The sequence below is a fragment of the Micropterus dolomieu genome, linkage group LG08 (genome assembly GCF_021292245.1).
Source record: "Micropterus dolomieu isolate WLL.071019.BEF.003 ecotype Adirondacks linkage group LG08, ASM2129224v1, whole genome shotgun sequence".
NCBI lineage: Eukaryota > Metazoa > Chordata > Actinopteri > Centrarchiformes > Centrarchidae > Micropterus > Micropterus dolomieu.
Window position 1 is genome coordinate 24,114,860 of NC_060157.1, and position 13,655 is coordinate 24,128,514.

General features: G+C 40.6%; 1 protein-coding gene across 1 annotated transcript in view; it reads left to right on the forward strand.

Annotated features, from left to right (window-relative positions):
* The first annotated feature begins 6,371 nt into the window (after positions 1 to 6,371).
* si:dkey-72l14.3 (Glyco_hydro_56 domain-containing protein) overlaps positions 6,372 to 13,655 on the forward strand; it is a 16,035-nt gene continuing 8,751 nt past the window's right edge. Inside the window, exons 1-3 of the mRNA XM_046055669.1 lie at positions 6,372 to 6,426; positions 6,478 to 6,977; positions 7,835 to 8,083. Of these exons, the coding sequence (XP_045911625.1) occupies positions 6,372 to 6,426; positions 6,478 to 6,977; positions 7,835 to 8,083 (804 nt within the window). The remainder of the gene's footprint in view (positions 6,427 to 6,477; positions 6,978 to 7,834; positions 8,084 to 13,655) is intronic.

Sequence of the window (13,655 nt, forward strand, 5' to 3'; positions counted from 1 at the left end):
GAATAAAGTTACAGACACATGTTTTCTGAACTCACCAGGTAGTTTAACCTCCTTGCTTTCTTTTCTCCACGTAATGTCCAGTTTTGATATGAATATGAAGTCGTAGTCCGACAGAGCTAACGACGCTAACAACAACACTGGAACCGGATGTGCATGGAATCTAGCTGCTGAGAAGCTCCAGTGAAGATAAATCAACGTTGAAATCCCAAAAACTTAAGTAAAAAGCTAATTTAACAAAAGCAGTTTACTCCGAGCTCCTCCCGCGAGTAAACGGCGTAGTTGTCAGAGCAGAATCCGACCGACTACGGGTGTTTATTTGTCCAATGGTTGCAGCGCTGCTCCCTGCTCCTTTCCCCCAAGTTTAGCAGCTCTCAGCCGGCCAGCAGATTTTCAATCCACGGCTCTGCCTGGTCCTCTCCACACAATGCTCTGAAGCCTCAGTGACGTACGGACAATCTCAACACTGATAGGCTATCGCGACTCATGCGACTTCTTCGCTTGAGTTGAAAATATTCAACTCACGCAAATTCCTTCGCGTTGCCTTCGCGTCGCGGCCCCGCCCCCTTCGCGTCGCTTCGCGCAGTCTCTCTTAAGCGGTCCAGTCACAAATAAAGGCTAAAAAGCCCTAGAAAAAAAGTCTAGAGATGACACATCAGTCTCCAAATTTTATAATACTAAGTGATATACACCGCAGGTGAAATTTTGTGGCCCTGGCTACGCCCAAGCCCAGTCACTGCTGAACCTTCCATCCAACATGTGTGCAAATTTGTGTGATTTTTCAGACACCCTAAAACACGTTTTCAGGGCAGAATAACCATAATAATAATAATCCTAGCAAAATAAATAGGTTCCTTGCACTAAATATTAATGGTAATTGAAGAACAGAGATGACAGAAGGGAGGAATGTGATAACGAAGATGGAAAAAGCAAAAGACGAATGGGGGAAGGGGAAGGTGTGATCCTCAACAGCTTTGATGTTTGTTTAGCCAAGAGTGGCAGCAGTAGAGCAGAGGATTATGGGATTACGGTCGGTGTCATTGGTCATGTGAGTCAGCGTGGTCAACACTGGCACCTGCTTACGTTCTCTCAGTAAGGAAGCTTAGCCGCACTCTGAAGGTGAGGACACACACACAACTGCCCACCCGTCATTCTTTGGACAGACTCTCAGGTCCTCCTCTACCCCTTTTGGCTTTTCTTTTAGCAGTTTTCTGTATTTTCTCTGTTTTTAATTCTCCTGTCTATTTCTGTATCTTTATCTCCCTACTTTACTGTTTTTTTCTCTCTCTGTCTTTCAGATGACAGCCTTCTTTTGGCTACTTTTGGTTATACATGAACAGTTTATCCCTGCTTCCACAAATCCAGCAGGCTTCCTTCATTTCTCTAGCTGGATGAGTAATGAATAAAACTGAAGACAGAGGAATAAAATTTTGTAATATCAGGAGCAGTCACTGAGACGATGTCCAGACTGTGAGGAGTAAATACAGGAACAAATCCAGCCTTGGTAAGTTTGCTTTGCCTTGATATGATATTGTTGTAGTCAGGATAGCGTTTATCCACTTCTTTTTGGCCAGTTTAATTCATTTTGCACCATGATAAAATATAAAAATATAAGTAAAATCAACAATCTAGAAATGACAAATATTGTATATTAAGGTAGAAATTAAAACAAATAAACAATTGAATTAAATGTTGGACTAAAAATGAAAACACAACATCTCTTCAAATAAATGCAATTGTATTGTTGTTCTGTATTATTAATCTGGTCATGGAACTGAAAAGCATTTTGTTTCATGTCATTATTCACTGATTCTGTTTGAAACCCTGAAAATCAAGGCTAATCAGGGCTGGCAAAGTAAATGTATGTTTTATTTGTTTTAAATCAGTGGCCAAAATAAAAACAAAGGCTTTCTAAAATCCTGAATAGGAATACTATAGCAACAACCAAATGAAAATCCTAAATAATATAATTGGTTGACTTGAGGATGAGTTATTTCTTCTGAACAAAAATTAAGTAAAAGGCTAAGTAGAGGGTTTTCTCTGTTTTTTTATGTTCAGTACAAAATGATAACTGTTGATTGTGAGATCCCAAACAAGATTCCTTTTACCTCCATTGTGTTGGAATGACCGCTAATATTTTGGTACAATCATTATTGTTTGTTTATTTGTGTATTTAGGGGACATTGCACAATAATAAATGCATTTAACAAAATTAATGTACATGTGCCAGGGTTAGTTTACCAGCTAATTTGTACCCATAATCCCAAAATCTACACGGTTAAAAATCTAAATAGGCTTTCTTTGTCAATTTTAAACAATTCTCCTCAAATGCAAAGGCAAAAAGCCTTAGGTAGCCCTGATTTACTTCAATAACTAACTGTCTGTGTTGTTATAGTTTTAACAGTCAGGTTTACTGTTTTGAATGAGCTATGCAACTAAAAATCATAAAATAACTTAAATAAAATCTGTAGCCCTTAAAGAAGACATTATGTCTTTAAAAAATGACTTAAAAGCTGTCATTAACAAATTGCATAAAATGTTATTGTTTCTATTAAAGGTAAAGGTTATCATAGAATAGTTACTGATATTGAGTAAAAAACAGAATGGTGGTTAATTATTTACATAAATATTTTTTGCATGCTTTTTAAGTATTAAAATGCACTGTACCTGTATAATTTCAAACTGCCTGTCCACCTCACTCTTACCTCAGTAGTGTCAGTGGATAAACTGTTCAACATTTCGACATGAAATCTATGAACCTTATCTGATTCATCACAGGTGTAAATGAATAGGTGCACAGTACACAGTACTGTGCAAGAGTTTTAGACAGGTGTGGAAATATACTGTGTCATGTTCTGTAAGAACTTTGCATTTAGTTTGTTGCGTTCTCCCCCTAGTGATCATCTGGTAGTAATTCATTATGTTCATATATAATTCTTACATTGTTTTCATTAGTGTAGTACTCGAGACCGGTCTTTTGACCACTTTTTGATGGTCTTGTCTCTGTCTCAGACATTGAGGACTCTGGATTTTATTTCAAGACCAGTCAAGACTATAACTTTGGGAATATCAATAAATTGCTTTTGCATTGTCTGATTTATTTGTTAACATCTTAACTTTGATTGGATGTAAAATGTATTGTTTCAAATGCAACCAATAACCCTAATTAAAAATGTGTTGTTAGTGTTAACCACTGTCCCCCCTCCCCGCGATGGTAAGCATGGAAAAGGAGTGTTGAATAAAGATGCTTACTTTGATTTCAGCTCTTAGTGTTTGTATGTGGGTAATGGGGATGTGAATCTTTCAGATCAATTTGAGAAGTACCTATGATTTCGTTCCACATTTTATATATATATTATATATATATATATATTGTGTCATATAATGTGGGGAACTGGTTTTGGTCTTGACTCGGTCTCGCCCTCCCTCGGTCTTGGTCTTGACTTGGTCTTCACTGCCTGCTTACCTGGTTGAAGGAGGAGCGGCTGGTTTGTCTCAGCCAGCAACTGAGTTTTTAACAATGTGCTAAATTTTAAGACTACAGACCAGGCTATGCTATAGACAGACAGCTTTCTATTTAGCTTGTTTTTAACATTTGTCAAATTGCCAAGTTAACGTTGTGCTTGTATATAACATACAGGATGACAGACAGAGGACAGAGATGATTAAATGAATCCTTTCTACACGTTTACCTCACACACAGGTGTATTGATAAAGTATAGGTTTATCAATTCACCTGCAGCGTAGCTGTCGTCAACTCGGGTAGTTTGGAGCTAACTACACTTCACCATCTCCACCGCGACGAAGCGGCGTCCCTCTCTGCTGGCCGCTGTATGTGTATGTAGGAGCCGACAGAGAGCAACAGAGGCTGCAGCCTGATGATAAACAGTCCTGGGCCCGTTTGATACCGCATTTGGGTGCCATCATTAGAAACATTAGTTTTCCTATCCATCGCGTTTCGCTCAAGACATAACGCTACATTATAGGACCTGCTAGTCTCGATAAGCTCAGACCTTATTGATTTTTGGGTTTTAAGAAATTTTGGAACCGGCTCCTCTTAGAACCGGGTATCAAGCCCCATCCCTACACATCATGCAGTCTGATCAGGAAATACATTAGTAGTTAAATGTCATGCGGTCATCTAGCAGCTCCAGTCACCTTATCCCTTCCCCACTCTGTTATTACAAGTTATTTCAATTTATAGTTAATTACAATGATACACAAGTGTCATGTAAGACATTCTGTGATCTTGCTTGAATATTTATTTGTTTACATGTGAAACCTGCCAAAGTTAAACTAGCTATTGTATAGCCTTTCTGCAAAGAGGTCGCCCATAGTTGCCGTTGGTTTTAGCTGTTGAGCTGCACAAACTATAGTTACAGGTATTTACAGATATGAACGTACCAGCAGAATGTATATATGTGTATGTTACAACTTTGTAGCTTAGCTGTAGATTATTTTATGTCTGTTGATGTATAATGTGTTTGAATAGCATTCACTGATTGGAGCTATCTTTCTGTATCATTTTAGTTTTACAAAATTCCTTCATGAGAATTACGACAACAGTAAAGAGCCTTGAACTTTACTCCAGCCTCTGACTTTTTCTTGAAGCCTGTTAGCTATCTGTCGATTTCTGTAAAGTCACACACACTGAGGACAGAATACTGTGAAGTAAGAATGCTTTCAGAAATAGCCATGCTAATAGATTATATTCATCAATCAATCATCAATTAATAAAATGCAAAGTGAAGAAAAATCTAATTCAAATCAATATTTAGTGTGACCGCCCTTTGCCTTCAAAACAGCATAAATTCTTCTAGGTACACTTGCACATAGTTTTTGAAGGAACTCGGCAGGTAGCTTGGCCAAAACATCTTGGACAACTGCCCACAGATTTAGCCAGCCTCATTTGCTTCTCTCTCTTCATGTAATCCCAGACAGACTCAATGATGTTGAGATCAGAGCTCTACAGGGGACATAATATCTCTTCCAGGACTCCTTGTTCTTTAAACTGAAGATAGTTCTTAATGACTTTCACTGTATGTTTGGGGTTGTTGTCATACTGCAGAATAAATTTGAGGTCAATTAGATGCCTCTCTTACTGCATTTCTCAGCATTGAGGAAACCATTAATTCTAAACCAATCCCATTTGCAGAAACGCAGCCCAGAACTTGCAAGGAACCTCCACCATGCTTCACTGTTGCCTGCAGACTCTCATTCTTGTACTGCTGTCCAGCCCTTTGGTGAACAAGTAATATGTTGATTCATCAGAAATGAGCATCTGCTGCCATTTTTCTGCCCCCCAGTTCCTGTGTTTGCGTGCATAATTGAGTTGCTGGGCCTTGTTTCCATGTCAGAGGCATGGCTTTTTGGCCGAAAGTCTTCCATGACAGTCACTTCTGACCAGACTTCTGTGGTTAGTATCTTCGGATTGTGAAGGGAAGTAAGCAAAGTGTATCTGCTGCAGCAATTTTCTTTGGCACTGCATCTCCGGTCCACACCGTTGCCCATTTCTTTGTGCTTCTTCAAAAGAGCTATGAAATCACATCTGTAAACTCTGTCTGCCTTGAAATTTCTGCAAGTGAGAGACCTTGCTGATGCAGGCAGCGACTAAGCCTTTGTACACGGGACACGTGTACAAAAAATACCACAACTTTTCATCATCACTGACTTTGGAATGTATAACCAAAATTTGAAGTCGATCATTCTTGGGTCCTAAAATTTATTCCTTCAGTTTCAATTGGGTCCTGGCATGTTTCATGCTCGGGCCCTAATAATAATTCTTACACAGAATAGGGACCTCACAGTGGTCGCTGCTTTGGCCCTGGTAATCATTTCAAAACCTTTTTGTTCCAGGGCACCTATTCTTATAGGGTTGAAGCATGGTGGTTTAAGGAAGGTTTAAAAATAAGACACTGATAGAAAGAGTAGAATAGAAGTAAATATCAAGAGATGTGTGCAAGAATACAGTAAAGAATCAAGAGAGATCAAGCAGATCAAACCCTGAGGGTTTTTTTAAAATTAACATATGCTGGTTATTCTGGATAATCCACAAATCTCACTCTGAACAGTTTACACAGGGAATATTCATGTTTTAGAGAGTGGCTCTAATTAGTGCAAAGTGAGATAATGTAATTTTTGTAATTTGTATGTAATAATCACTTAATGTTAGTTCTGTTAAATGACACCAGCAACAAATGATACTTGCTCACTGCTGACTTGTTTATTGCTTCCTTCTCATCATTTGATCAAGGCTTTGTTTAGTGACTATATCACACTACAGACTGTATAAGGTGTGATTTCTATGTGTTTTACAGGAACATGATTGGCTTTGGGGGCCTGAAAGGGTGAAAGCCAGAGAAGTGGCCGCTTCAATGGCGTGGACCGAACCACGGTCGCATCCAGAACCAAAGCCAAAACCAAAACTGAGTCCTTATATGCTTAGGACTCCCACAACTTTTTCATCAGCCATATTTCAAGCTGGGCCTTCAGTTTTACTGCCCTTCTTTCTCCTGCTTGCTGCCTTTGCTGATCTCACTATTGCTGGCCCACCCCAGCCAGCTCGCCCCCCTCTCCTATCTGGACAGCCTTTTATCATCTTCTGGGGTATCTCTGATGCTTCCTGCTCTGGTAGGCCAGATCCCAGATCTTTCGGAATGGAACAGGAGGGCCGAGTGGCTGTTTTTTACGAGGAGACACTGGGGAACTACCCTTATTTCATAAACAAAGACACACCGATCAATGGGGGGCTACCACAGAACACACAGCTGGAAAAACACCTCCAAAAGACACAGCAGGACTTGGAAGCAGCTTTACCTGCCCCAAGATACCTGGGGCTTGGGGTGCTACACTGGGCAGAGTGGTTCCCCCAGTGGTTAAGGAACCGAGAGAAGCAGGTAATGTATCTGGAGGCATCAAGGAAGCTGCTGAAGGCCTTCTTCCCTAACTGGACCCCAGAGGAGGTGGAGAAGTGGTCACAGGTACGAAAGTTAAGGCAAAGAGGTAGTAAAAGGGGTAGGTGGTAAAAGAGAAAGCAAGTTTACAAGAAGTAAAAAGTAGGAAGATAAGTGAACATGAAAAGAAAAGAGGGACATGGGAGAGGTTGAGGGAGCATGGTGGGAGATGGAGAGAAAGCAAAGTTGTTGGCAGATGGTGGAGCGTGCAAGATGCTGATGAAAGAAAACAAATCACTTCAAAACCACTTTCATGTATGTACAAAAAATTATGTGTAAAAACTGATTATTTCTTGCCAGGCAATTAGCAGAGACTCCAGGAAGCCATAGTGCCTAGTCAAGAAAAAGCACTAACCACAGCATGCCACTTTATCACCGCATTTTTGTGTAGATTAAACACACAGGCTAGAGTATGTTAATAAGTAAGCTTTAAAGATGCTAATCTAAGATAACTGTCACTTCATATTTAATGTACAGGCATCAGAGTGGTACCATCTTCTGATCTGACTCTTGACAAGAAAGCGAATTAGTGTCAAATTATTCCTTGAAATATCTGACACATCAAGGTAGTTAATCATATTGAGGCATAAATCCAATACTGCCATAAAGCAGTCCTGGTCACTAATTTGCAACCTTGTCCACAATGGTCTAATATAACCAGAACTATTAAAATGACCGCTACCTCAGTAGAAACTGTGCAGGAAATATTTTCTATCATCATGTTTCTATTATCTCACAGTAAATACTGGTGTATCCCCTAAATCTTTGCTTAAGTCTGATGATTTGGCCATTTCATATGGATTGTTCACAAACATTTTTGAATAATTGCTAGTTTTTAAATCAGATTTGAAAATGTCTGAGGTGAAGTTTTGATCTTTTCACAGGTGGACTTCGAGGCAGCAGCCCAGTCAGTAATGATGGAGACTTTACGGGAAGTGAAAAGATTAAGGCCTAAAGCATTGTGGGGCCTCTCCCCTTACCCCAGCTGCTACAGCGGTGATCCTGCCCAAACCATGTTAGCCAATTACACCAACCAGTGTCCTTCTGCAGAGATGGCCCTAAATGATGAGCTTCTTTGGCTATGGAAACGATGCTCCGCACTCTATCCTCTCCTCACCCTGGAGAAACTGCAGGTGGGTTAGGATATTTTATAATAACGTTTTATAATCATGCCCTTCCTTACATTAAATCTAAACCTACTATAATAATTAAGAGAACCTATACAAGGAACATTGACTTACAATGTATGGGGAGGGGATGTAAAAGATTTGTTTTTCACAAAATTCAAAATGGCAGAAATGTTTTGTAGACTGACCTTCATGGTCCCTGAGGGTATTTTGTGGCTGGAATCAAACCCGGGTCTGGAAAGATAAGTGCTGGTTAAGTCCAGCACACTATAAACTATCAGAGGAGCACTGTTTTAAAGTTTACAATTTGATGTTTTGTTGATAGAAAAGTGCATTTGCCTTGAAAAAAGCTTTTAAGGTGTTGTTTTGGTATTTTTAATTAGGCAGAGGTGGGAATCGAACCCGTGTCTGGAAAGGTAAACTTTTCATCATTGAAGCCCTTAGATTGACTTCCTGTACCCAACAGAAAGTCAGCCATTTAGAACATAATGACAATACGGTGAAACTGCTCTGTAGGAGGCGCTAGCGGGCTATTTTGCCATACCCATGCGAAAAAAAACTGTAAATGTAAAAAAAAAAAAAAAGTAAATTTTTGATACCCTTGAATTCTGTGCATAGTTTCGTGAAGCCGCCAAAAAGAAATTACAGAGAAAGAAAGAAATTCCTTCATTTTCAATAGGGTCCTCGCATGTTTCATGCTTGGGCCATAATGATAACTAAAACACACAAAAACAATAGTGTTCTACTTCTTCGCGGTTTGAACTTGAACAAACTTGTTCTTGTCAATGCCTGTGCATACCAACATCTCTATGAGCCCAGACATGTTGTGAAGAGTTAACCCGACAAACCTGTTTCTGTCAGGATCCTGGTCTGAGTCTGTCTGTATTTGGAATTATTTTGATCTGTGCCTGATAGTTTTATCTATTCTTTGCTTGTTTTGTTGTTTGTTTGATTATGGTCTGTGTTTTGGGTTCTGGTTCCTTTCTGTTGCCTGTCTTTTTTTGACACTGGTCTGCGTCTGCTGTTCATGTATAGTTTGTTGTCCAGTCTTGCGTTTGGGCCCAACAACCTGTACGTCTGCCTGAGTCTGCCTCACGACTAATCCTTACAGAATGATCACATATGGGCCCAGCAGAAACAATGCCTGAGGAACTCTACTCTGTGAAATTTGTATGGATATGTTGGAACCCCAGAAGATGTGGTGTAAAGCTAGCCTTGATAGCCAAAAGTGGGCTGTCATGGCTATGGTTCAGAGACTATGTAACTCCAAGCAATGGTTGAGAGACTCTCTTCCAGAGTGGATTATCCATTTTCTCTGCATGACAGCTCCACTGCATATCAGTTCATCACCAGCTAACAGCCAGCCAGTTAGCATCTGGCCACCTGATCCCCAGCCTACTATCTGCAAGCCTAATCCATGGCCCGCTAGCACTAAGCCCAATTCCTGGCCTGCTAGCCATCTGGCTACTAGCATCGACCCACCTGATCCACGGTCTGCTAGCTGCCTGATTCCCGGTCTGCAAGCATCCAGCCAACTGCCAGCCGGCCAGCTAGTGTGCAGCCAGTCCGCTGGCATTGATCAGCCTGACTCCTGACCAGCTAGCTGTGTGCTAGCAAGCATCCGGCAGACTGGTCCTCAGTCGGCTAGCCACCAGCCTGTTCTGCCTGCTGCTGCGGTTCCCCATCACTACTGGTTTGCAGCTAGTCCCTGACGCTGCTTTTGGACCACAGCAGCTTCCTGACTCTGCTCTGCCACAGAAACTTCAACTTCAACCAACTGAGCCAGGAAAACATGAGGCTGAAGCAATTCTGGACCAAGGGTCTGCACAGTTTCAGGGGAAGGACAAAGTCTGATGTATGCTGGCAAGCTCAGGCTCCGAAGAACAGGGTAACAAAGTTTTAGAAACACTAGACAGTTGTTTCACAGTGGCACAGGTGGACAAATTCTCTCAGTCTCAAAGAGTTAGATGTGCAACTGGTTAGTGAAGTTGCAGATACACTGACAAGCCAACTGGCTCCGCAGCCCAGCGTCAATGTAACATGCTGCCTGGCATTGCAGAGATGGAGCAATGCCAGGCAGCATGTCACATTGACGCTGGGCTTCTCCATCTGTATAACACCAGACTGCTCCGTGTCTGTGGCACCCCGCCGTGACACTTCCGCAGCAAAGTGTTGAGGACGATGAGCCGGGCAGTGGTGGCAGTGGTGGAAAGTAATGAAGTACAAATACTTTGTTATTGTACTTAAGTAGTTTTTTTCAGTATCTGTACTTTACTTGAGTATTTTTAGTTGATGCAACTTTTTACTTTTCTAAACCAAATATCTGACTTTTTACTCCGTTACATTCTGCACCAAACCTTGTTACATTAGTATTGGTAGCCTATGCAGCGCACCTGAGTGGAGCAGCAGTGAAAAACAAATGTAAAACTGATAAAGCCAACTCGGCGCGAAACAACTTCACCCAGCTGATGCGACACCAGCATATGCAGTGATAGTTGAGTGAAGAGCTGGACTTTCCTGTAAAAGGTGAACACGAATGTTTACAACTTTGATGAGAGGATGAAGAGGGACTATCCTACTAGGCATGAGAAGAGAAAAAAACTCAATGAGAGTGAAGTGTGGGAACAGCAGTCAGATAAACATGTGCTCTCTCCTCTCAAAGTCTGATGTCAGCAGTGAATCTCTTTGTCTGTCTGTCCTGCTAACCAGCTAAGGAGCGCCACCAAACCTATGCTGAATTGTAGTTCTACACTAGGCAAATGAGACACACTTCTTCACATTAACATTGAGTGCATATTCTAATTTATATAAATATTTATTAATATTCTATGGGGGAAAAATGCTGTTTTTTATAGCTTCCATGTCATGTGACCTAGTGACTCCAATCCTATACTGAATTGTAATACTACATTAGACAAATGAGACACACTTCATATTATATTTGAGTGCTTTTGCTTATGCTAGTACATGCTCTGCGTTCTGGTGGTACGACAGCAGAGACTTCTGTATCTCTTCCCAGCCGGCAGCAGGGTGAACAGGCTGTGGCTGGGTGGGTACTGTCCTTTCGTGTCCTTTGGGCTCTGTGCAGACGCCTCACCTCAACGATATCAATGATGCTTGGTAGATGGGTACCAGTGATCTTCTGAGCAGTGTTAATCACCCGCTGCAGAGCCCTTCTGTCCTGGACCATGCATATCCCATGCCAGGTGGTGAGGTTTCCAGTCAGGATGCTTTCTATTGCTCCTCTATAAAAGCTGACAAGAATTTACCATGAGAATTTACCATTCTTAAGCTTTGTTTAGAAATACATTTACTACTAATATAAAGTAGCCTAATATTGCTACTGCCCTCTCCTCGTCCCTCATATGCATTTGCAACGATTAGATGAATAATAACATTGGTTATTCACTGGTGGTACCAAATGTTTGTGAGCTTGTGAGCTGACATTGTCTTTTGACCTACATATCTATTTAAAGTGTATTAAGATTTACTTATACAGGGAATACTTCAGGATGAGAATGATAATAATTATAATATAATATAAATTATAATAAGCACTCAAAGTTAAAATGAAGAGGTATGTCTCATTTTCCTAGTGTAGTACTACAATGCAGCATAGGTTGGTGTTCTTGCGTCTTGCGTGAAATGCAAGCTATTTTAAAAAAAGCATTTTTTCCATAAAATATTAATTAATACAAAAACATGCACTCAAATCTAATATGAAGAGGTGTGTCTCATTTCCCCGTGTACTACTACAATTTGGCATTGGTTTGGAGTTACTGGGTAACATCACATGGAAGCTATTGAAATAAATTATTATTTTCCCATAACACTATTTTAACAATAGTAATTTATTGATAGTCCCTAAATGAATCCCGACAAATCGGAGGTGAGCTAGGCGCACTTATATTGCCAACACTGGGTGAAGTGAGTAAGAAGCCATCACTGGATCCTGAGTGAATGTCTGTCAAATATCCAACTTAAAACTAACTTAACCACAGTGTGTCTTGGTTGCTTGCCAGACTGTGACTGAACATTGTTAGAATGAAATACAACTCTTTATTGCGTTTGATAAATGCAGGCGGGCCATAGTGTTTATAAACTGTAGAAAGATGAGTGAGCAAGAAACATCTGAGGGACAAGTCCAGACAGGATGTGATGGCACTCCTCATACATCATTTTACATTTGACAGTGAAGTTTAGTTACAACTCGGGACTAATGCAAGATGGGAAGCAGTGGATTCACATTGACTAATTAATATGCTGATTAGCTGGACAGACTGGGCAACATGGATGCACATCTCAGTAAATAATAAGCATCACATATTCAGCCAAGTCATTTTATAAATAGTATTTTTATTTGAAAATGTTTTGAAGGAAACCTGGAGGAGCCAGTTTAAATGGGTCTGATGCAGCTGATAACATGAATATATAGAAAATATCTATAATTTACAGGGGCTGTGCTGAAGTTTGTCAGTAGAGTACAGGCAGATCCACATCCATCCTCAGCCAGTACCAGCACAGACCCAGTACAGAATTTTTAGCAGGTCCCACAGACCTAGGTGAAACACAATCAGCCTCAGCCAGTACGAGCACAGCCAGAGATGTACAGCCAGCATCAGATACAAGCAGCTCAGATACTAATGGAACAGTTGTTGCTCCACCAAATGATCCAGCAGATTGTCCCCCAGTCTAATCAGACTTCATGAGGACTGAGTTAGTACGCAGAGGTCTTCTCAAACCAGCACTGGATTTTTCTAGAAGAGGGTTCAGGCTTCTTACAGAGGGAGGACTGTAGTGAGAGCATTGTGGTGTCAGCTCTGTTTTTACTCTGTGAGTCGTAGCCAGTTTGTGACCGAGTGGTAACGTAGCTGGTAGAGTTTTGCAATACGAACATCTAAAAACTGAAGCCAAACTTGCTCTGTTTGGGAGTGTGAGCTGCACTTTATGAGAGGTGCTGAAGTTAACCTGTATGGATTTTTGTGAATTGAGATGTGTTTCAGTTAGTTTTGGTTTTCCGCCTCCTTGTCTCATCTTAAAATACCCAAAGTCCCAAATGGTGTTTCTGTGTCTGTCAGACAGTCTGAAGGGGATACTACCACAACAAGCAGAGCAATTACACAGACTTATCCTCCACACATACAGGAAATATCCACTTCTCCTCTTGCAATTCAGCTTTCCTTATTGTGAATCGCTATAACTGATAATGCTGTATTCAAACCTGTCTTGAGTGAATTTTAAAAGGTCAATAGATTTGAATGTGTAGTACTTTTTACTTTTGTATTTTTAAAACCAGGTTGTTGTTTTTTTTTACTTTACTTTACTTTACTAGTAGGTTTAAGTCCATTACCTCAGTCTAAGTCCATTACCTCAGTCTAAGTCCATTACCTCAGTCTGAAGGATTTATTAATTAACTACAATAAAATGGTTAAGGATGCGAGAACACACTATTTTTCTGAACTCATTACTACACATAAACGCAATCCCAGGTTTCTGTTTAAGACTGTGGATCAGCTGGTAAACCCAACCCCTCCTTGTGCCTCAGCTGGAAGTAATGATGACTGTGAATTGTTTTTAT